The sequence below is a fragment of the Nipponia nippon genome, unplaced genomic scaffold (assembly GCF_047370975.1).
Source record: "Nipponia nippon isolate SJK-2023a ecotype South Korea unplaced genomic scaffold, ASM4737097v1 scaffold_6, whole genome shotgun sequence".
Lineage (NCBI taxonomy): Eukaryota > Metazoa > Chordata > Aves > Pelecaniformes > Threskiornithidae > Nipponia > Nipponia nippon.
This window is the reverse complement of record NW_028262380.1, coordinates 11056051-11080285: the sequence shown is the minus strand read 5'-3', so window position 1 is coordinate 11080285 and position 24235 is coordinate 11056051. Positions and strand designations below refer to the sequence as shown.

Below are 24235 nucleotides of genomic sequence, written 5' to 3'. Positions count from 1 at the left end.
GGGTCCTGATTAGCCTAATTAAAGGCTGCTGCTCCTTGACAGAAGTAAAAGGCAAACACATGCACTGCTGCCCAGCTGCTGGCTGGCTAACAAGCATCTTCAGGGGCTGCAAGCACTTCTTGTTCTAGAAACCTGAGTCAACTTCGACCAGACTTTGCCAATGAGCACAAAAATTACTGAGGAAGAAATGAGGGACCAAAAGATGAGTCAGTGGTAGATATCTCATTTCTCTGGGAAATGAGGCTCTTAAAAATATTACAGGTGTGGGTCAAGATTTTAAGGGTGCTGGCAAACTGATAACTCAGGAACATCTGGGCAGCTTCCACCTATGAGATGTCACCACTTCTGCTCTTTGATAAGGTTGATCTATGTTAAATCTGTTGTCTAGAATCAGAAGCGACTTGGTGGAGGAAGGTCCCAACAGAGCTGATCTACTGGGAAAAACCATACTCAGAGAACACAGTTTTTGTAATTCACACCATCTTTTACAGCCATTGTATGTTTACTTTAAAAAGACCACAGTCCTCTCATATCCAGTGTTCTACGACAGACAACTAATAAGAACCAGTACAACAGCTGGGAAGCAAGGGACATTTGGGAATAATCAGGAGGTGTTTGGAAAGACAGTATATTTCTAGCTTTGAAAGCAATGGAATTCAAATTTCACTCTTGCTTTAAAACCAATGCAATCTGCATGTGCATAAGTCTACAATGAATTTAGTTAGCAGGTGTCTTCAACATCAAAGCACTCATATATTTTGTTATCCAGTGCAGGAGCAGAAAATACCTGCTGTCACGCATCATGCACAGATGCAGAGTGGTCAACATCATTGCAGTTTCCCTAGTTGTGTTCCTGTGCATCAGTAGCACCCATCAGATATGAAAGCACTGGAGAGTCTCCTCCGATACTGAGCACGAAGCAATGATCAACAGTAATGTACTTAGAGGAAAGAGGTTCTGACTAATTGCAGTGCACAGATCTGGCAGCTACCCTGCAACAACAACTATGCTTATAATTAACAGAGGAAAGTGCAAAGGGTTTTTTTTTTGTGACTGGAAAACAAGAAGACAATAAAATATTGTTTGATCAATATTTAAGGGCAGGATTTTCTCATTGTTCTTGCAGTGGTAAACCAATCCTCTAGAAAATTAGATTTTGGGCCTGTAAAACAGAGTGGAAGTTTGCTTCCTGGGATAGTATTTATAATAGATTTTGAAGGCACTGAATGGTTCTACTATGACTTACAGGTGGTTCATTCAGGAAAAGAAATAAAACAGGAGGGCTTACAGAAAAGGAGAGAAAAAAAAGAACAAGTTAGCTGCACAGGTATCTATTGTCGCCTAGCGGAAAACAGTTGAAATTGTGGCTAGCTCAGAGGTACTGAAGTACGGAAGAGTGCAAATTACAATGCAGCAATTATGGAAACTCTGTATGTACCAAACCACCAGCTGGAAGTGGGTGGCGATGTCCTGAATAGCTGCCAAAGTTAGTAGCTATTTCACAACATTTGAAAAACAAATGCGTTGTGGCTCGAGCTCCAAATGCTTCAGTACAGCATTCACAATGGTATTATTAGGTCTACAAGCTATCAGCGTATGTATTCTGGCACAAGGTTTTCTGTTTCTCTTGGCTTCTTTACTATGCAAAGGAACAATGGGTATGAAATGATGTAATATTTTTCCCATCAATGTGATCAAACTGAAATCAGGGAAAGTGTTCAGCATTTGTGGAAAATGAAATATTTAGAATGAAGTAAGATCATCCTATAGTCAATATTCTCTCCAGTGTCCCACAGCTGGAGGACAAAAATCTCCAAAAAACCAAAAACACCTCTTAGGAAATCAGCCTCAAAAATTTAACAGTTCAGTTTTTCCCTTTGGCTTTTTGTAAAGCTCAGCCCACTCTATTTGCGTCAACCAACAGTAATTTATTGTCTCTAATAAGTCATTGCTTGGCGGTCTCAGCTTTTTTGAACAAAACAATGAGGGTAGTCACCTCTGTTACACCTCAAAGCAGGCATAAATGTTCAAAAAGGTAACTGAGAAGAAGAGGAATACTTATATCCCCTTGCAGATGCCTGCACATGCAAGGTCCCATTCTATGTCCTGCTCAGCGCTACCTTATTCCTTCAGTCGGGGCATTTATCTTCTTTGAGACTCCTTAAGGAACAAGATAAGGGCTTGTGAGACACAGGATTCCAAGCTAATTTTTACCCCATGAACGCACCCAAATTGCCAGAAACTCCTTTTGAAACATTGGCCTCTTAAAATCTCATCTTCTTTCTCACTTCTTTCAGTTCAAATTGGTTGTTAGTCACAAGCAGACAGTGACTATGAGGAGGAGAGGACCTACTGCCAAACTAACGGTGAGTTTACCTGTTAGCAAAGCAGTGTGCTGCTGACACAACCCAGCAAGTCTGAATAAGGCTTCCACCACAGAAACTCTCTCCAATATAGATAGCTGCTATCCAGGGATGAGATCCAGGCAGAGACGAAGATCCTCCAATAATCCTAGGTCTCACAAAACTTCTTTTTTTATGTCTTCTTCCGCATGGTCTTCTGGTAACTGCAAAACTATCTACATTGTCTGGAACTGGTGGCCTCCTTTCCCTGCTTGCTGAGATATAAAGGGATACGGCATCAGAGTATAAATCCTTGTTATTTCTAAGGACTGGAACTTTTACAGGAGTCTTTAAAAGAAAGGTTCATCAAATTATCATTAAACATTCACATACAACTGAATCTCATTCAGTTCCTCAGGAGACTTGCAAGACTGAAAGCTATGCCTATTCCCAGCACTGGCTACACATGTACTAGTGTAAATTAAATGCATCTGGGAACGTTCCCAGACACGGTTTCATTTACCAGTACAAATATAATCTTCACTACTGGAGGAGGCACAACAGAATGCATGACACATCACATTTTCGTTTTTGGATTCTGGACTGAGCTTTGCCATTGCAATAGCAAGGACTAGGACACTTGTGTTAATATCATCTATCAAATGCATTAGAACCATAAAAGGGAAATAAAAGGACCACTTTATAAGCTGACTTTTCAGATTACAACTCTGTAAAGGTCAGCTTCAACATTAACAACAGTTTAATACTAATTTAGGGGAAGATCAGAATCTTTATTTTTTTGAATTAAATACTATGTCTCATACACCTTCAGGATCCCATCCTCTATTTGCTCACAGAGGCCCATTCACTTCTCTGGGCCCATAATTCCCTGAGTGATGACAATTTGTACCAAAGCATCAATCATTTCTGACATCTTGCATGTTCTAGCAGAAAAATTGGTGATATTGAGATGATTTTGACTGAAAGCAGTAGTGTGACACCGCTGTTATACAGTGTTTCAGGACAAAAATCACAGATCGTATCACAACTCCAAAAAATGCAAAAAAGAAGCTGCTTGTTGTCATTTGATTTACTGCAAACAGTAAAATATTCAACACTCCTGGGAACAGTAGAACATTCAAAATTATACAGTGAAAGCTTGTTCTAGTATCAATAAATCTTTCTTCATTCATTCATAAGATGGATTTTAAGAGAGCCTTTACATACCACAAGATGGAATGTCACAATACTCCCAAGACAAATTGTTGTCCTTCATGATGTAACACCATGGCTTCTCATCATCATCTGGATTTCTAATTAATTCAGGGGGAGAGTGAATTAAAAGCATTAACAAAGCTTCCCAGATGTTTTCTGCTTTTTCCTTTGCACCGTGCAGAGGACTGACAGGACTCTTGGGTTTCGAGCCATCTGACAAAGTGCTGAAGCACCTGCTAGCCACTACATGGGTAAGCAGCCTTTCAGTAGCGTTATTCATGCTTAAAGCTAACCAAGTCTAAGGTTCTCTAGGATCTGAAATACAGATACATGACTGTATCTGTAACACCTGTAAAATTTGCCTACAAGTATTTGGATGCATGAGCATGTTCACATGGTTTAAATACCGCCCACACTGAAGTGCTTTAACAGATATCAGCTCAGCTATTTTCAGGACTAAATCCCATGGGAGAGATTCCTTTTTTAGATGATTTTTTTCAGCAAGGAAATTCCAACACAGGTAGATTCATAGAAAATCCATAACAAGAATAGCTAGCAAAAATTAATTTGAGAAGCTCAGGTTCACATTCCCTGGAGAGTCTGAGGAAATGAAAGACTACCTTGAGAAAATATTGTACTCCTCAAAAGGGAAAAAAAACCAGGAATATCAGAAACAGTTTATCCCTTTGTTACCTTGGTGTTAAACAGGCTTCAGTTTGACTCCATTAGGATTTCTCCATGGTACAGCCTAATTGTCTTTATCAATGCCATATAAGTAACCAGAAATTTGCTCAGTTTACTCCTCCAAGAATGTAGGGAAACTTTGAAGACCCAGAAAGATCTTCAGTAGGCCAAGAAAAACAGACAAGATAATTCAGGGCTCCAGATAAACAGTAATTCTAATTTCAGTTGGATTTATCAGAAGCACTATCTATTATTGTAAGGCTCTTCAATATTTTTTTCTTTTTAATCTGACTGCTCTTCAGAAAAAGATTAAAGCACTTTCAAATTCTCAGAACTGAAGAAGCAACACAGGTTGAGTCATCTTCCGCCAACAATGTTTCTAAATTAGACTATTTGAAGAAGAAGATATCTGCAGGATTATATAGTGTAGCAGAGATATCCCCAGAAATTGTAACAAGCTGACAAAAAAGTTAAAGCTTTTTTCTCAGCTCGACAGAACATGAACACATCAGCTCCTACACCATTTTATTCTTTGCATTTCAAATCTGCAAGTGAATATTGTGCTTAAATGATGCAAATCGAAGGGATCAAATTTTATCAAAGCACAAAATATGTGCCAAATAAATTGCCGTGTTGTGCTGGGACACCATAAATCTCATACTTAAGTGCCTGAATCAGGACCAAGCCGTGGAAAGCAAGCCGGTCTGGGTTAAGGGAGGGGGTAGGAACTGTTTATTAGTCTGTGTTAGATAGGGAGAAAGAGCTACTTCCAGCATGCATGCATGCTTTTTATCACCAAACAAATTAGGAAGTGCAGTACATTCTGATCTTCCTGAAATAGCGGTCTAATATCCATTAAAAAAAAAAAACAAACCACCAACCCAAAACTGAGACATCAACCAGCAATTTATGGAGAAGCATCTAAAGTTTGCTGTTTCTAGCACTTGCTCATCTCCAGGATTCTCTCTAAATGGAAACATTTCCTTTATTTGTGGCTATTCATTGATCTCATGAAGACCTCAGAGGCAGGGGGAACATAAAGTGACTGAGGAGAAAGCACAAACCTATATATCACAAGCGTTTTCATTATAGTTGAACAGAAAACTTTAGCAGAAATACAGTTTATTGTATGTGTGGTTCAATCAAAATTGAAAGAGTGAAATTTTATTTTGCAATAATTGTGCTCTGCAAGAAATCCAGGAAAGAAATTTGACATCCCATTTCAACATTATTGAACTATATTGCTTTGATTGTTCATTTCCAAATAACTTTTCACTTTTGAAAATATTTTCCTTTATGTTATATATTTCAGAATTTAAGAATTAGAAATCAAAAGTTAACCATTTGAACTCAGCCAATGCATTTCTTTCTCCTTTTAGATAGTCATTTATGAACAATTTCGAAAGTTTTGCACTATGGTTTCATTTGAAAAAAAAAATCCCAGGAAAAAAAAGGACCTGGAATTTCCAACATTATGTAGTGTCTGAGCTTCTCTTGGCAGACCCAGATATTGATCTAGCCTGTCTACCAGATCTTGTCTTCTGCACACTTCCATGCCTCGTGTCGGGCTGTTAACGTCAGTCCAGCTTTTCCACGGCAGGGATAACACCCGCTTTGAGATTCCTGGCCCTTCTCCCTTCAACAATACATCCATCTCCTGATATACAAATACAGGGCAAACGAGAACTTTTCTCACCTGCAGTAAGAGAACGGCCCCAAGCCAAGCTGTACTGCTTTCTCCACACTGTCAACATGAAGCTCTTGGTAAAGCAAGTCTGAATCCCAAGGCAAGCATCTGTGTCCAGAAATGGTTGTCTTTGCTGTACCTCTGTACTCCGTGCCATTGCCAACATAGCACCGATGGCTAGGAACTGACAAGACACTGATCAGGAATTGATGCTAATTACATGTTAAATACTTACTTCACAGCTGAGGTCCCAAATGAGAGCCAGTGGGCCCAATTCTGTATAGTGCCTTTTGCCTTTCACAGGAATTGAATGCATCAAATAAGGCTTTTTTTTTTTAATAAAAGAAGCCAGGCTGTTAAAAATTCTGTTTAAAATTAGTAGTTAGTTAGCCTCGTTTTACACATGCACAAATAACTATTCAACAGGCAGTACGGCAGAAAATTAGACCTAAAATTTGTACTGCGTATGGAAGATTTTAGTCAGCAATCTTCAGCAAAGTCAGCAATATGGCTAGGATTTCTCCTGTCTACTTTTAGACACAACTAAGCTCATCACTGGAGACTCCCTTTTTAGTCAATTAAGAGAAACAGGCACTTCTAGCACCAAACTGATCCAGCCTTCTTGAGATGACTTTTTTAAGATGAGATGAATCTTGCCATGCATTCTTGACTACATTGACTAAATCTCCATTGACCATAAAGGGAGCTTAAGTCAACCATCTCAGATGATAGAGATATCTGCATTGTAAAGTAGTAAAAACAATCCTGCCCTGCCAGCAAGTGCTTAAAACGCCTGATTTTGGAAAATACTTCTTTTTACGGCCTCATACATACCCATATATATACAGTATACCCATGTACATTATATATATGTAGCTACATATTGCAAATATATCGATTTTGCACAAAACTAACTAGTAGGTTGAATTTTCTTATTCAAAACCCATTTCTTTGTCACCTGCACATGGGTTATTTCTTCATCACCTGCACATGGGTTATTTCTTCAGATAGGTCTGACACATACATATTCTGTGACCTGTATACTCAGCTGCCAAGATCGATCAACAGTGCATACCAGCATTATGGCTGAAAAACACATGGGGATGCATTTGTATACAAATAGCTACACTGAGCAGAAAGTCTACACCTCAAAACACAGCTCAGAGTACCCCAAAGGAAACACAAAACCATCTAATGTACAAAAAGGATTAATTGTGACCGAGCCTCAGAGGGTTTCTTATCCCAGCCATGTCAGTGTGACTTACCCTTGACATCTGCAAGACAAGTGGAATCTTCTTCTAAACATATAAACGTACTTAAATATATAACATCATGTTATTCCTTTACTGTTGAAAAACACACTGTGAGGATGATCTATCACACCACACAGTGTGGAGATCTATTGCCAAAGATCTGTTTGTTTTGACAGAATAAGGTGACACATGAACCGGGGAATATAACCAGCACTGAAATAGTGAATCGCAGCAATGAACTGCTCATGTCAGTTATCCTTCCAAGTCATCAGTGTAGTAGCAGACCTCAAAACCACAAGCAAGCATATGGCATAAATTTGGGAGCTGGAGGTCAAGAAGTTTGGTGCAAGAACATCAGTATGAGTTTAGAATACAAATACTTAGCAAAATTATTTTTCTACTTGGCCTGGCAGACACTTCCGAAATGGTGAGGCAACATTTTCTCCCACCCACCCCCTGAATCAAATTCCCGTTATTTCATTAACTATGAATATAACATTAAATCAAACTGATATTGTAACAACCATAATCTAGGAGCTCACAGAAAATAATTTGTCTATCATTTGTGTTGCTAGCAATAGTAACCATTTCTTGGCAACCCTGCCATTTATTTTTCTGGGCAAGTTGCAAGTTACACCGCTTTGTTTGCATGAAACAGTGTCATGAAAATACCACCATCGTGCTGCATGCTGAAGTCCTTGATTTATCCAGGGAAGTGCCAGGTGCTGTTTTTATTTGTACTCTATTTATTACATTCAGAAATAATTTAGACTACTTTTATGAGGATGAAACAGGAGAGTCTGTTTCAGTGCAGAACCAGGGACATATTCTGCAATACCAATGGTTTGGACACCTGGCAGATGGTGTTTACAAGTTGTGCTCATCCTTGTCAGGCTTAAAATCCAATGCATCTCTGTCTCGTCAGGTCTGCCAGTCATTGCTAAAGCTGCCAGAAGATTCTAACTGGAAGAATTTGGCCCCTTTCTAAATCATCCCTCATGATCTCCTTCTGTAACTAAGAAGTTTGGATTACATATTGCACTTGTTGAGAGGAACAGTAATATCTCTCGGACAGTTTTTTGTTTCTTTATGGTTTTATAAGGAGCATTTTGGGCATAGGAGGAAAGTGACTTAATCTCATATCTTGTGGAGAAGCACCTAGGTTAACACAGTTGTTTCACTGGTAGCTTTCCATCGGTCTGTTCTCCACTCCAGCAAGCTTTATTTGACTGGCTTGCAGTAGCACCACAGTACCCACATCACAGCTCATTAAAGGGCACTTCATTATGTACCTAAGGTTGTTAAGAAGTATATGCAAAACCTAATACATTTTATCACTATAATTCAAGACAAACAGTTTTTTAAAAAGTCTCTGAAACTATTGCAGTCGTATAGATCTTTTGCTTCTAATACTCTTTTTTGAACTGTTGCAGCACTGAAAAAAATCTCTTTTTCCCTCTTTGTCAGAAACGGTGTGTAGGTGGTCTGCTTTCAGCAGCTCTTAATGGATTGCTCTGACTGGGAATTGCTCGTTCTCAATTCTTTATAGCTTCTGCAACTTCTCATAATTCTGAAACATATTTATTTTCTTATGTGGAAGAAAGTAATGGAGGACATAATATATGTATTTTTCTCGGTCATTCACTTCCCCGAGGTACTGCCAATCACTGTGTTAAGAGTAGAAATGGCCTAAACTTTCAGATGATGAAAGTTTTGATGCAAATGCAGGTTCAAGTTACTCTTCAGACCTATGCCACTGTCACCACTGTTCGTTTCTTTTCAGAAAAAAAAAAAATAACCCAACACATTAAAATTAAGAACTAGAAATGATTTCCTGTTATGATTTATGTTTAAAATCCAAGAGGCTTACATAGCTCACATAAAACATTCTAGCTGTGTTAAGATGGCATATTTTATCAGCATGTCACACCAATTCTTTGCCTTTTAATTTTTCAGTAAAAAGCGGTTTTAGGTCTTAAAATTAAAAGCAACCCGAGACGGCAGTTATCCAACCAGTTCTAATTGCTAACTGCCTGAAAACATTTCACAAGACTTTTTGTCACCTGATCTTGTTTCAGGTTCTGTAGTTGCATACATGAACAGTTTATGAGTTTCTTTTGGAAGTCTTTCTGTAGAAAACAATGTATCTTTTAGAATTTCTTTTCCCCACAACATCTTATCAGCAATATTCCTAACGTTTTTGAGCTTTGACTGTATTTTCCTCCAAGATATGCACAACCGGTTTCATTTCTGTTAATAAAAATACGTTTTTCCCCTGATGGTCCTAATCTTGGGACAGGATAGTTTTAAGTAACCAGCCCTTTCATTCAGTCATACTTTGCTTTATCCCTGCCCAACCTGTAATGCTTTTATTATCTACAATGTTAGATGAATTTCTATATCAGCTGATGGCAGGAAGGGAGAGGAGGGAAGAGGAGATGGACAAAAGTCCCCTCTCTGCTTAAAATTGCCTTTACAAGAGGTCTTCTCCAGTGTCTTGATTATCAGTTATCCAGGTGGAAGAGCTCTTTAGAAAATCATAAACTAAAGCAAAACCTTGGTGGAATTAGGAGAACATCATCCGTCCAGAGCTTCCCTGGACCACATGTCCACTGCTGTTGCAGTGCCTCAGAAAGCTCCAGAGCCACAGGCTTGAGTGCCTGCCCTACGTCCCCGACACTGGTCAGAGCGAGCACTTCAGCACTCACTAGATAGCAGTTGGTTTGCAAGGCAGGGCATTCATATCTCTTTGAAGCCTTTCTAATACATCTATCAATGTATATTTCCACCTGATCCTCTTTCATCTATTAGCAATGAAGATGAATAGCAATGAACAACAAAATGTTATGCCTCTGCATAAGCTTAGTGCTTACATGGCCTCAGTGTTGCAGGATGTATTGCTCTCCCAGGCATCCTTTACAAGGGTATAAGTCAAGTTTCCTTCCTACATGAGCTCTGACTTGTTGGATGCCTGCAGAAAGGTCCATCTTTTCTTGATTCACCTAGAAGTTCCCTGATCTCCCTTCCTGGGTCGCCGTGAGATGCCCTCGGAGATGAAAGGTGTGAAAGTCTTTGATTTCAGGGAGCTGTGCTTCCCCCGCTGCAAGTGCAGCTAACCACTAGTCTGAGCTGGCAATAAACGTGTGACAGAAAGGAGTCTCCAGTATTCATAGAGATTGCTCTTACAGGCATCTCACTTCGTTGGATAAAGCACTGAAACCCTCCCAGGTATTCTGAAAGCAATACGGCAAATATTCCTGTGCAAAATGAAACAAACACCACGCAGAGAGCTTTGAAAGACATCTACATTAACCTAGCACTGCTCCCAAAGGACGATTTGGTTTATCTTTCAGTGACTCCCTGAAAATCTCTGTAAATATCTAGGAAGGTGGCCAGGTGGGCATAGACTGCACTGAAGAAAGCAGTTGCCACCCTTTTCACTCTTTAATGATGAGAATGTGAAGTCTAATGCATAGGGGCAGGAGACTGCATGGCAGCAGCCGCAGGACTGGACTGTTCCTGGATTGAAGCAAATTGCTTCACATTTTCATGCACTAATACCTGTCTGTGAAAGTGACAATAACAGCACCCACTGTAGCTTTCAGAGTTTGCAAATTAATGAACATAAACCACAACTGAAGCATAAGGGAAGCTATATATCTGTATTTCTACATAAGTCAATCATGCATTTATAATATTTAGCTAGATTTCAATATTTCTGTTTGGGTTTACAATTTAATACAACAGCAGATAATGCATGTAACTAATTTATAACAAATAATTGATTCAAATAGTTGTGGTGTTTTTTGGTTTGTTGAATAGCAATGAAACCTCTGGACTGACAGCACCTAACACTGAAATAAATCCTCACTGAAACCTTAGCCTGATTATGGAACACACAAACAATCTGTCTGAGCCAAAAACTAGGCAGAAATGTGGAAAAATTGGCATCGTTTTGTAATTAATTAAATCTAATAGAAACTTACCATGTAAAACAAGGATGGATTTAAGTCTCGGGAAAAAAATGATTTATATAGCACAAAAGATCTCTTTAAGTTGCATCCTAACATAAAGATGGCACATTCCATTCACTGAAACTAGATGTATTTTTAAATATATTTCTTCTTCAAAGAATCTTTGTACCTTCATACTTGCAAATTCTTAGATCAACGGAGCTAAAATTGAAGAGATTTGTTTGTTATAAAAGCTAATGTACAAATGTACCTTCTGAGTAAGTTGAATTCTTTCACATAAAGTTTAAATCCAGAAATCTATAAACTCTGCCAGGATTTTCTTATAGCTTAGAAAAGTAATATCTCAGGTAAGAGGAGGGACTGGCTCTTTTTCCATTTCATTTTTCTATTGATTATCTTCAATTCTAGCTCAATAGTTACAATTTACAGAGTCATACATGCAATCAAATAGGTAAGTATATAGAGCTAAAAGGAGCAATGCATTTAGAAAATAGGTTGTCGATAGGTAGGGGAAAGAAATTCCAGCAGCAACAAGCAAATCTCAGTGCTACATTACTTTGTCAGGGAAACAACCTGTTTCATGGACTACCTTACAGGATTTTCAAGAGCATCTGAGTGCCTAATTCATAGTGAAAGCTTTCATTCCTTTGAATATACCTGTAGGTCTTTATGTGCTAACAGTATGACCCAAGATAAGGCTCTGGACAGGAAAGGAAACAGACTGTATAGCAACTACAGATGGTCAGTGGATGAGCAGTTGCTCTGTAGATAGCCAGCAATGAGAGGGGGTCTCTGGAGCACCTGAAGCACCCAGCATGGGCTGGTGGGAGAAGGCAGGCAATAGGAGAGACAAACAAACAATGCAATGGACATTTCTGCAGTAATCCAAGGAGTGAGCTGAAAGCCTGTGAGCTGCTGTACCATGTCTACTGCATCTTCCCTTCAACCTTCTTCCTAACTAACAATTACACGGCAAAACAGATTGCATGGATTAAAAGATGTCAGTCCTTTCACATTTCAAGACGTGCCCTCTATAGAACATAATTAACTGATACAACTGTCATGTCTCAAATAAATAAAAAATAGGATTAAAAACACCTTTATAGTCTTGAATTAACCACCACCCAATAACTAACACTGCTGCCAAGTCACGCACTGTATCGTAAGAGTAAGGACTAAGCAACTGCTTCATATTAGCAGCTGTTAATATTAATCATATTAGTTTATACTAGGATTACAACAAAGACGTCATCTAAAAAGGCACCACTGTAGGAACACAGAATGCACCACAGAAACCTTAGTACCCACCGACACCTCAAAAAAAGCATTTTTTTATAAAAATAAAGTCATCTGTTGATCTCCAGCCTACTATCTCTGACTGGAGAAATTTTTGCCTATTCCTTGGGATTTGCCTTATCACTCAATCCTTATTGAGCTAATCCTTGCTATATGCTATACTGCTGACAGTATAGCTCATTAGCTTTCTCCTCTCTAGCCTACATTTGCCAAGATGTTATGTGTAAAGGACTAATCCATAAACTCCATGCATACGGTGTTCCCTTCTTCGTTTGCATTTTTCTCTATATCAGCCAAAATCTTTATTATAATTCCTAACTCTATAAAGAAACCTGGGAGATCACGGTGGCATCTCTAGTATTGCTCACATCTATCACCTCCATAAACGACACCTTATAGTTATCGTTCTGTGAAGCCATAGTTATCGCTAGTCTCCTGTCCACCATCCCTACATTGGCACTATCTTAGTGCAATGAATCAGAGGTGGGTTCTCAGTTGATAATGCCATGCTCACTCACTTCATCTTCCAATTCCTCCTGCCATTTACCATCGCAGGTGGTAGTCTACTAGACCTAGTTTTTCTCCATGGAACTCCAGCATTATTTGAATTATTTGGAAATAATTCAAAATCTGATAAAAATCCAACCTGCCCTTACTATTTCTGCAACAGTGCCCTAGGCCTTCTTTTCATTAACCTTGCCTTATTAACACTTGCCCTGCCCTCATGCAAGCTCACAGGGGACCCATAAAACTTTACCCCTGCAAACCATGTAGTCACCTCTCCAAGCCATATCAAACCATAATGATGCTTTTGTATCTGCTCTTCCATCCATTCTACCACAACCATGGAGGAATACTAACCTTATTCTTTTCCATCCTAGTCTTATTACTAATTCCAATGCTCCATACGTGCAAACAACAAGCAGCATCTCAGCCCCACTTACAAATCCTCTTCAACTCTTAGTAGCAGACCTACTTATCTAAGCTCAGTGGGGGACTGACTGGTTGAATACTCACTTATCAGTCAGCCAACTGACCTTGTTATTATACTTCACCCTATTTCTTTTTTTTCCCCCTGGGATCCTAGAAAATAAAAAATTAAACACTAATCCAAAAGCATTCTAGTGGATTATGGAATAACATTGGTAAACATAAACCAAAAAGTTAAGACTCATTATCTTCTTCTCACTGTCTTCTTCAGAAGAAAAAGATTTAAAACTTTTCCTCCAGCCTCCAGAGCTGAATTTCCTTTACTAAAGTACCTTTTTTAGTAGAAAACTGCAAACACCCTATTTCAGTAAAACAACCACTAAAAAGGTGGGTTTGCTGTCTTTTTTACTTCTTTTATTACCTCAAACTCCCCCAGTGTAACCCCCAAAGATGTGGCCAAGAAGTTTTTTTCCTGTATGTAATTATATATTCAGCTATTCTGTCATCTTCCTTTTCTAAAAATCTTCAACCTACTTCTGACATACAACAACACATCTCCTTATATAACCATAAACCTTCCACAATTAGCATTCCAACTCATACTTTCTTTAAAGCTACGGTACCCCTCTAATTCCATAACCCATAGCCTAACTAGGAAAAAAAAAAAAAAAACAACAACACTAGAAAACATAAAGAATTTTCAAAAATACCTTCAACAACTTCATAATTCATCATGACCGAATGGGTAGGTAGCAAAAATATTATTGCTACCTAGACCTTAATCCAAAGAAACCCCCAAACATATAATCCCCTGTGCAGTCCTCACAATACTCTTAAACCTACCATCTACTGTAACCCACAACCACAGTGAGAGAAATCCAAACAGGCTTTCTACCTGCTTTCTGCCTCTTCATTAGTTTAATCATGAAAAGCACCAAAATCTGCCACAACTCATCCATCCCACTTATTTACTTTATTACATAGCTACCTTATTTTTACAAATAGTTCCACAAGAACAGACCCTGAGCTGTTGCTGAGTCCCAGTACAATGAACGGGCCAGAAATAAACCCCAGCTAGCCATCAAGAACATTGTACCACCCCATGATTAAGGTAATTCTACAACCTAAAAATCCAGTTAAAAGCTGAAAAACCATTGAAATAAGTGGTGTTAAACCCAACATCTGTTATCCAGATATGACTACCCGCTATTCCTCTGATCAACAGTAACACAACAAAGCCACCTATACAGACGAAATGTTTCAGGCAAAGGCTTGGCAGCTAACTAAGAATAAAGATAACCCACTAATATACTCTCCAATAAATCAAGAATAAACCTAAAAATACAAATGAGACTCCCAAATTTACTAACAACCCACACCCACAAGCAGTACCGAAGCAATGGTAAGGAGAAGGAAATGCTTTTACTCAGGAAATGGGGCAAAATATGTATTGGTTCCCACTTGCACGTCAACTAAGGCTGATCGATAGTGTGAATGCAATGGTGGGTTTTCAATCACAGAAACCTAAAGGCACCAATCCCTTAAAAAAAATCCACATCTCCTTCCTTCACCCTCCAACTCCCTTTAACATCTGCACAAATGCATATTATATTGAATTATCTGTCCTCTGGCCAAATAGCTCCTCCTCTTTCTTTAGCTGTGTGTCCCTCTATATTCACCCAACGTCTCTGCCATGGCTCCTATCTGTTCAAAGAAACACAGAATGTCAAATTTTACAATTATATGTTTATATCTGTTTTTCATAAGTTATCACCTCCAATGAAGTTAAATATTTCTAAGAAGTAAGTTAAACATCTCCCCCAAAATTCCCTTTCCACTCCCTATATCAACTTGGGCCAGAGAGAAAATACACACTCGCGTCCTTCTCAGGTTTCAGTGCTTCCTCGCATTTATCACTGCCAGCGTGGCTTACTTTCTCTGTACAGTAAGACAACTATTGCTTCTCATGGTTCGATAATTAATTCTGAATTTTCACTTAAAGCCTGGATTCAGAGCTCTCTCAGCAAGAACTCTGTCTCCAAAGTGAATACAGATACTCTCTTAATACAAAATCCTTATTTCTGAAAATAAGTGCATATTTAGGTATAATTATTATGAATTAAACTTAATTAAAAATGGATCAGTGAATAATTTTAAACAGCATCTGTTGGGGAGGGATTTGTTGGTGACGTATCTAGTTTTCTTCAAAATTAAACTTTAATGAAATCTTATGCATATAAACTGTGTTAGAACATTTTTTAAAACGGTAGTTCTTTCTTTAGTACTGAAGGTTTCTCCTTTAAGGGCTAGAAAATAATGTATTACCACAAAGAATAGAAATCTATATTAGAAACTGTCTTTTGTATATCAATCTCCTTTGTTATAGATATCTCCTATGTTACGTTTATCACCTCCCATATTTTTTTTTTAAGTCAGGTCATAACTTGCCAGTATCTGCATGGCCATTATGATAATGCTGAGCAATATATATATACATACATATATAATGATTGTTTGCAAGAGAATTTTAAGATCAATGAAAAGATGATTTTTCTAGTACTGACAGGGACCCCGTAGTTGAAAAAAAAAGAAACATCTAATGGACAGATAAATAGGTATCTGTAAAATCACAAAAGTTACGATTATTCTCTGTTACTCACTGTTCAAAGGGGGGAAATGAAATTACCAGGCAGTAGGTTTTAAGCTAACAATAGAAAATACTGTTTCTCATCACATCTATTTAAATTCTTGAACTTCTCAACACAGTATGCTGTGAAAGGCAAAAGCATAAAGGAGTTCTAAAGAGTTTAGACAAATTCATGGAAAACAGGTAAAGGTCTATCAAATACAATGGTCCAGCCATCTGTTAAGAGAATCCTCAAGCAGGAGAAGTATTTCTTAGTAATTTCCTGCTACTTACATTACTCCTCAGTCATCCTCTACTTTGCCAGTGCTTGACTCACAATAGTACTTAGACTTGTGAGCTGACCCAGGATGGCAATTTTTTTATTAATATTTGTGAGTTTGACGTCAAGATAAATTAGCTGGTTTTCCATTAGAACTGCATGAAGACTGGTTATTCTTTGTAGAAGTCAAAGGCAGAGGACATCAGAGAGACCTCAAACACATCACAGCCCAATAACATTTTGGGGCACTTACTGTTTATTAAATTGATTGTTTTCTTTTTTTAAAAAAAAAAGATTACATTTTTGCATAACACCTTGGGTTTAAGGTTGCATCTACAAATAAATAATTTAGAATAAAGTACATTTTGGCAACACTGTAACTTTCTCTGAATCAAGCATTATAACCATAAGCTATTCAGACTAAAGGGTAACCTCACAATTCAGTCCTGTTGGACAAAGGAAACTATACAAGACAGTAAAAAGAAAAACAAAGAAAAAAAGCCAGCTGTGCGCACAGCATCAAATTGAAGAGTTGAAGAAAAAATTAATCCAACATATATTTAAACAACAGTCCTATGTGCTCTGAGAACACGAGCTCCCAGTTCTTTCCCCAGAATGCCATTGCCCTCATGTGATGATACTACCAGGTCTATAGACACCAGCACTCATTTATTTGTATTAATTCAGAATGACTAAATCGTGGCAAAGAGGTTTTCTCATTTTTAAACTTGTTTGCAAGGCCCTGACACATAAACACAATCCTTCAGTTCCCGTTTTGCGTGGGGGTGTTAGGTAGCTGAACGCAGATGGATTGTAAGCATCTAAAGCCATTTGTTTAGCAAACCAAATGTTTGCTTTATTATTTTCAAGTAATCAAAGAGCACCTGCTTATTTCTTGTTTTAAGCTAGTCAGACAGAAACCAGTATTACAGCTATAACACTGTCATCCTGCTATTTATAATCCAGGCCATGCTGGGTGGATGTTTATGCACAGTGTTGCCTCTTTGGGCAGGGGAAGCTGATAACAAAATAGGAATTTGAAAAGCAGTTTTATTTGAAGACAAGCAGCGCGCAGTCCTCCCTGGGACGCCAGGTCACACATGGGCTGTGCACATGCAGCCCCTCGCCCAAATCATTGCATCAGCATTCGCAAAGCCTGGGACAAATCGCACTAGGGCAGCTAAAGAACAAAAAAAACAGAGCTACATTATCACTCCTTAGGAGGGACTAAAGAGTCACAAGCCCATTTTGCACGATTCATGCCTCATGAGTGAAGGTTCAGAAGCAGTTCATACACCATTCAATTTGCCAGTTCACTCCTGCTATTTGTTATTTCAGCTGTACTGCTGGTCTCACAAATGGATTATTTGTTCCAGCTTGAATAGCTGGCTACACGATTTGTTAACCATCAGAATAACAAAAAAGAATACCAGATACCAGTTCCAGTGTTCATTACCATGGTTTTTAACCCCACCACCCATTCAGAACAACTAGTTGCCCACCGTAGCTGCCAGGAGTCGTCTTCAATTTTGATGAGCCGTGGGATCCATGTACTCAGAAAGATGTAGCCAGTGAGTTGATGGGATCACAGGCCGGTATGACTGAAGGTCTATTACAATTTATACCTAAAACCTGCTGTATTTGAAGACTAGCCACCGATACAACTTGAGGATTTAGCATACAGGTAAGCTTTACAAGCAGATTTAACACATGCAATGAGAAATGTTAGATATTCTGGAGGAAAATTATATCAAAAACTATGTAGCACCTAATAAGAAGCAACACAGAACTAACACATAGGCATCAAAAGGCAGATTCTCTGCCCTGACCCACTGGTGAAACTAAGGATTTCTAGGTAAGCTGTACTGGGTTAAACATGCTGGTAATTTAATGTACAAAGTAACCTAAACAAAGGGTGTGCATGTTATTTTTATCTACTTCCCACAACAATCTACTGCTACCAAATACAGCCAGCTGCTAGATTTTGTCAGAACATAAATCCCTGCTTTATGAGGGGACAGGGTAATATGCATGGATCTGTGGGGAAGAGTTTGCACTAGAGTACAGCTCTGCGACTGATCCTGCAAAATGGAAGCATGTGCTTAGTTTTACGGGCATGAGTAATTGGATTAAAATTTCTGTGTTTAATTTTCCATAGAGTTAAGTGCATGAACAAATATTTTTAGAATCAGGGTCTCGGTGAAGAAGAGTGTGTTATGTTTTACACTGTCGGAATCCATTAAACACTTGTTTGTGAAGTTCTGTGTGACTCTTCAGTTAGCACAAGGAATGTCTGCAAAGGCAGAATACAACAGAGAGGCAAAACCCACCAGCTTCACACCCAGATGAAAACTCCAAATTCCCTGCCCACCGGTAGGTTGTTATACTTACCAATATTGCAATACTTTCCTGCATAATTTCCTTTGCAATCACACACTATTTTCTCACTGAAGGTAACCATTTTACATTCGCCGCCGTTCATGCAAGGATCATGAACACAACCTACAAGCAGAAACCAAAGATCAAACCAAAGGCACAAACTATTCAAGAGAATCAGTCCGTTTTAACTTACTTTAGTAAACCTTCTCCGCGCATATACATTTTGGGGAAGTTTTTCCTTTTTTACTCTTCTCAGACCTACACTTGATATAAATTGAAGAAAAGGAAACTGCTGATTTCTGCCTACTGAGGTCTGTCTCATTGTTTTTACTTTTATTGGATAATGTCAGCAGAGCTATTGAAAAATATTACCAATGAACAATAGCTAAAATGGGGGTGGTGATTATTATTACCAGTGGTGATGGTGGTGGCATTAGCATTTCTTTCTGTACAGAGGGTTCTGCCAATTCCAAGTTTGCCCCTGAGCTGCATTAGAATTTATAATAGCGTATCTAGCAGGGAGCTCATTTATTTAGGATCTGTGACTGGGAAGTTTTAAGTCCTATCAAATTTCCCAACTCTCCCATGGACTCCCAATGTCCTAGAAAGCCACCAACTCGCTCCATGCTTTAGTTTCCAGTTGTGTTAGGTGGGAATAAAAGCACCTACCTATTTCAAAGGGCAGGGTAAAAGTCAGCCAGACTGAATAACAGAATAACCGTACCGGAGCACATACATTGGTGAGGCATACCAGTTCGTTTCCCACCATCTCTCCTTCCAAAAGGGAGGTGCTGTGCTGCTTCACCAGATCAGTGACAACCCGAAGCACATGCCCTACAGCTGGCTGGCCAGCCGTGTTGGGCACCTGGACGCCTCAAAACAAGGAGGAGGCTTCAAAACATAAGCATCACCCCAGCCAGGAATGGGTATGTCAGGCCAAAAATCATGGGACCCTGGGGCTGATGCAGGGCAAATGGGATCCTGGAGGTGGGTAGAGTTTACATGCTGGCAACTCAAGAGTGGGATAGGCTTGGGAAAAAATCTCAGAGGTGAAACAGCAATATGAAGCAATCGTAGGTGTGCAGGGGAAGAGTAGAGGAGGGTGTGCCTCTCAGGCATGTTACAGCTTTGGAAGAGGGCTCAGGAGGTCAGAAATTTTACCACTTCTACTATATAACCTGTTGCATATTTTACATGCTGCAGTTCAGGATTGCATCCCTGGTAAAGAAAGCACTGAGTGGCGTCCCTAAAATTCAGCTCAACACATATAATTGCTTCCTCACATAAGGATAGACACATTGAAGTGATTTTCTGGGTCAGCATTACTGCTCACACATGGAAAGGTCAACGAAAATGTTCTCTTTTGGGAAGGGTACTTGAGCTGCGAAAGCAGTATTACTGTGTACAACACTGCTCAGGCTTTGATATCCTTACTGTCCTTTATCCCCACTCCCTGCAGACCAACAGCTGTAATACAAAATAGTGCCTTACTTTTGTGTTCGACACTCTCACACTCAATCTGGCCGTTCACACAGACACACTGCTCCACAGCTCCTTGTTGGACTCTTGACCAGCTCATGCCCACATCAAAGAACTCATAGAGACTGTTGTCAAAACATTTCTCTGAAACACAGTTTAAAAAACAACACAAGCTTTCTGTGGTTATTTCTTGCAAGGAATGGCACCACAATCTCCATCATTCCCTGTGCAGCCCTTTTTTCCTGTTGAGCAGATACATGTTTGTTGATGGTCCTTCTCAAGCAAGCCAGCCTCCATAGTGTGGAGGCACTAAGCCACTATAGCAGCAGTTCCAAGGACCTCGAGGCAGACGTGGCTCTCTCCTAAAGCCCTGTGAGTATGACAGCATCACCATTACTTAAGCTCTTCCAAAAGTTCATTCAGCAAATACAAAAAATCAAATCAGTGTTATACACTTGTGTCTGTCCCACTTTACTGCATCATCCACAGATGATGGGCTGTGCTAGAGACAGTGGAGCACTGGGACTGAAAAAGTCTTCTTTGCTTGCATCGAGAGAGAAGCCTAGAGCTGCAGGCAAAAGCCTTCATTAAACAACAGCAAATGCAACTGAAAATCCTCAGTGTAAAAGCCTAATCTCTCGCTTGATGTGCAGCAAACTGGGAGTGACAACAACATAAAACTGGAAAAATAACCCAAGCAAAGCCTTTTGGCCTGACTCTCCTCCTTTGGAAGTGACTACCCTGTAGGTGGGGTAGCTGTCCAGGTGTAAAGCTGACGTCACAGGAAAAGTCATACTAGACCCATGTGTGCATATACATAAGGGATAAGGCGTCACCTGAAATTTTGTTGGTTTTTCATGTCTCCCTGCCCTACCTACTGAATGATATTATTACTCATTTCCAACCATGTAAGGGATATTTACATCTTAAAAACAGCAAAGGGAGGGGACGCAGCTCTTCGTGTTTCCCATAGCTTAATATCGCACTGGCTCAGAGCATGCTCGAATTAATAACAGTATAATCGAGCTATTTTCTGCTGTCCTGTCAGTAATGAATTTCTGTCATAACCATTTGGAAATCCACCTACAGAAACATTCATGCTGCAGTGGTCTCTCCCATCACAACATCACTACCTTTTCATTAAGAAAACGTTAACGAGCTCTACTTACTGCTCGTATTTCATGTTGTAACACTCATGGAAGAAGATACTTACTCATCTGACAGTCCTCGCCCATGAATTCCTCAGGACAGGTACAGTGGTACATCCTATGGCCATGAGCGAGAGAACAGGTCCCTCCGTTTTGGCAAGGGTTGCTTGCACAGTGATCTAGACAGGCCACATAAGAAGTTGTTGTTAATAGGTGCCAGATAAGCCGTGCTTTGTTGTGTTAGGCGTCAGCTTAGTTACATGAACCATTTTGGTTCAATGCACGGTGGTTTCAATAACACCTATTAATCTAAAAAATGTTTATCCAACCAATTTACATTGGTTTTGTTTCCAGCTGTATAGCAGCTATATTTATCCAGGTTTTAAAAAACGTATAGTAAATCACTGAGCTGAACCTTCTCTCCCAGAGTAACTTGGCCGAAGGTGGTGGGTCCAGACACTCACGAAGTTGCCAGAGCTGCCACTCTGGTGAGGAAGACGATGGGACAAATGCCCACAAGATGGAGCTGTGCCTTTACACTGGGGAGGGAAGGCTGCAGCTCTGCCTCTGCCTGGATTACTGCCCTGCATGCTTCGCATTTCAACATCAATGACCAGGATTATGCATCTCTTTTTCAAATTACACAAAGGACAACCCTCGACCGAAGAATTTGCTACGGATTTTTGGATTATGTCTAAAACTAATGGACAGCTGGAACAAAGGAAAAAATTTTGAAGCAAAACAAGGGTACATCCAAGTAAATCAGGCCAAACAAGATTAAACTGGACCAGTCTCATGTATCTGTTTTTTAAGGAATTTTCTAAATCATGGGAAAATAGGGTGGGAGAGGAGAGAGTGTGCCAGGACAACTGTCTGACTCCTGTGATGGAAGCTTTATTTGGCAATGTGCAAGGCAGAAGTTGTAGGAGTCTTGCTAGCCAGCCGACGTTCCTGATTTCAGGCAGTGTTGACGGGTATATCTCCCCTGAAGTCAACCAACATCACGTTTGACACCTGCTGCAGAGCTGGGCCAACAGCTTGTCTGCATTCAAATCCTCTTTTTTAATGCTAGTCATACTCTGCGAGGGCAACTGTAGAGTTACTCAGTCCAGGTGCTCCTTCAGCTAATGTGGTCCTAAGCATGGGGTGCAACATATAGTAACACAGGCACACACATACAGGGCTGAAGCGAAGCACAAAAGGCATACCTTGAGCTTTGCTACAGCGGTGTAAATATGAAGGTTCCCCTGCACAGATCAAAATATTTACTTCAGAATAGAGTGGTGTAATTGATATCAGATAGCAGGCCTGGGTGTATTCACTGGTAGTTTCACTCCAGGATAACATCAGGGTAAAGCAAGTAAAGGCAGCGACATTCCTGCTGTTCCTGCCATTTGACAGTTATGAAACTTTTAGTGGGGTCATGTTTCCTCAAAGCAAAATCCTGTATTTCCTATTCCCATCACATCCAAACCATGACTTGATCTCCAGGCCATCTTCTGGTACAATGCTGCTGAAGTCATTTTTTGTACCCTCGTTAAATCTGCAAAGAGCACTTCCAGTCCTCCATTTTGTTCCCGGTCGGACTCCCTCACTGCATCCCACCCACCACTCCAGCCTGACTTCCCTGGGATATTCTGCATCTCTCCCCACCTTCCATGGAGTCCAGGACCAACTCTGACTCATAAGCACATGGACACCTCACAGTTCCCTGCAGGGAACCGTGCCCACCATTAACTAGCCATTAACTGAGGAGTGCCAAGTCCCTGCAAGCTCAGCCGATGTCTAAAGCCGCCCAGCAGTATCTCCCCACCCTCATGGGAAAAACACTCCGTGCTTGCTAGCAATGACCTTGACTTCAGCTTCACCTCTCTGAGGTTCTGCTGAACGAGCAGGAGCCTTGTCTCGCCTTTCTAACCATATCTTCCCACAAAAACTTTCTGTTTCTGCCACCCACCTTTCCCAGAACTGGGACTGCCCTTCCCCAGAGCCCCTCCTGCGATGATGCCTCTTTCTCCTGCCTGCACAGCCCACACCGCTCTACTTCTTCTTTCCATATCAGTCCAAAAGTCTCTTAAAAAAACTCACTGTCTGGCACTTCTCTCCCAAGTCTGGGCCTCCCTGGGGTTTTGGCCATTTGCCCAAGATTTCCAGACGTTCAGAGCAGTAACCCTAACAGACTGCCCAAGATCTGGAAGTCCCACAGATACAGGCATTGCACTTTCATGCGTTATATATGTACATATATACAAACTACACATTCACAGCCCAGTTGGCCCATGTGTATGAAGGGATCACATCTGGCAGATACTACACATGATCTCCACAGAGATCTCCTAGGCAAGAGTGGAGGACCCTCTGGAAACTTGAAGGCAGTGATAAAAATCCCACTGATTTCAGGGGGGGTTTGAACAAGTGCCTTGGGTGTTGTTATGGTGAGCTCTGGCTCTGCACAGTGCGGTACTAACATCTCCCTCCAGCAGAGCCTTCATACCTGAGCTTCACTTCATCCTGAAGCTAAACACTTCTTGGTCAAACTTTCTCTTGAAGTTGGCAGATGTATTTTTCTGGATCAATGCCTCCAACACTTGCACAACACTAATTTGTAAGCAGCTCCAATGGTTTCAAGTCGACTCCCCATGTACGCATGATATTCTTGGCGTGGACAGAGTTTATGCTTCAGCCTTTGCTTTCAAGCAGCTCCTTCTCCATCCCAGTTCACACACTCCTCACCAATCTCTCATGGCCAAAGGATACTCTCTCCCCCCAGAATTTCATTTTTTCTTGTTTTTCAAGTGTCTATAAAGTGCTTGAGATTCCCCCAAAGTGGGGGATTTGATTTTATTTTAGTGGATTTTTTTTATTATATTTTAGTGGATTTTTTTCACAACAAAATCATATATTTGCCACATTTTAAAGATCAGCATTATTCTGTTTGACTG

At 40.0% G+C, this 24235-nt stretch overlaps 1 protein-coding gene across 1 annotated transcript in view; it reads right to left on the bottom strand.

Moving 5' to 3' along the window:
• The window catches only part of HGFAC (HGF activator), a 43916-nt gene that overhangs the window by 7975 nt on the left and 11706 nt on the right, over positions 1 to 24235 (bottom strand). Inside the window, exons 5-10 of the mRNA XM_009471148.2 lie at positions 21359 to 21472; positions 20158 to 20289; positions 18679 to 18789; positions 5938 to 6112; positions 3570 to 3655; positions 2377 to 2617 (exon numbers count right to left, since the gene is read on the bottom strand). Coding sequence (XP_009469423.1) covers positions 2377 to 2617; positions 3570 to 3655; positions 5938 to 6112; positions 18679 to 18789; positions 20158 to 20289; positions 21359 to 21472 — 859 coding nt within the window. The remainder of the gene's footprint in view (positions 1 to 2376; positions 2618 to 3569; positions 3656 to 5937; positions 6113 to 18678; positions 18790 to 20157; positions 20290 to 21358; positions 21473 to 24235) is intronic.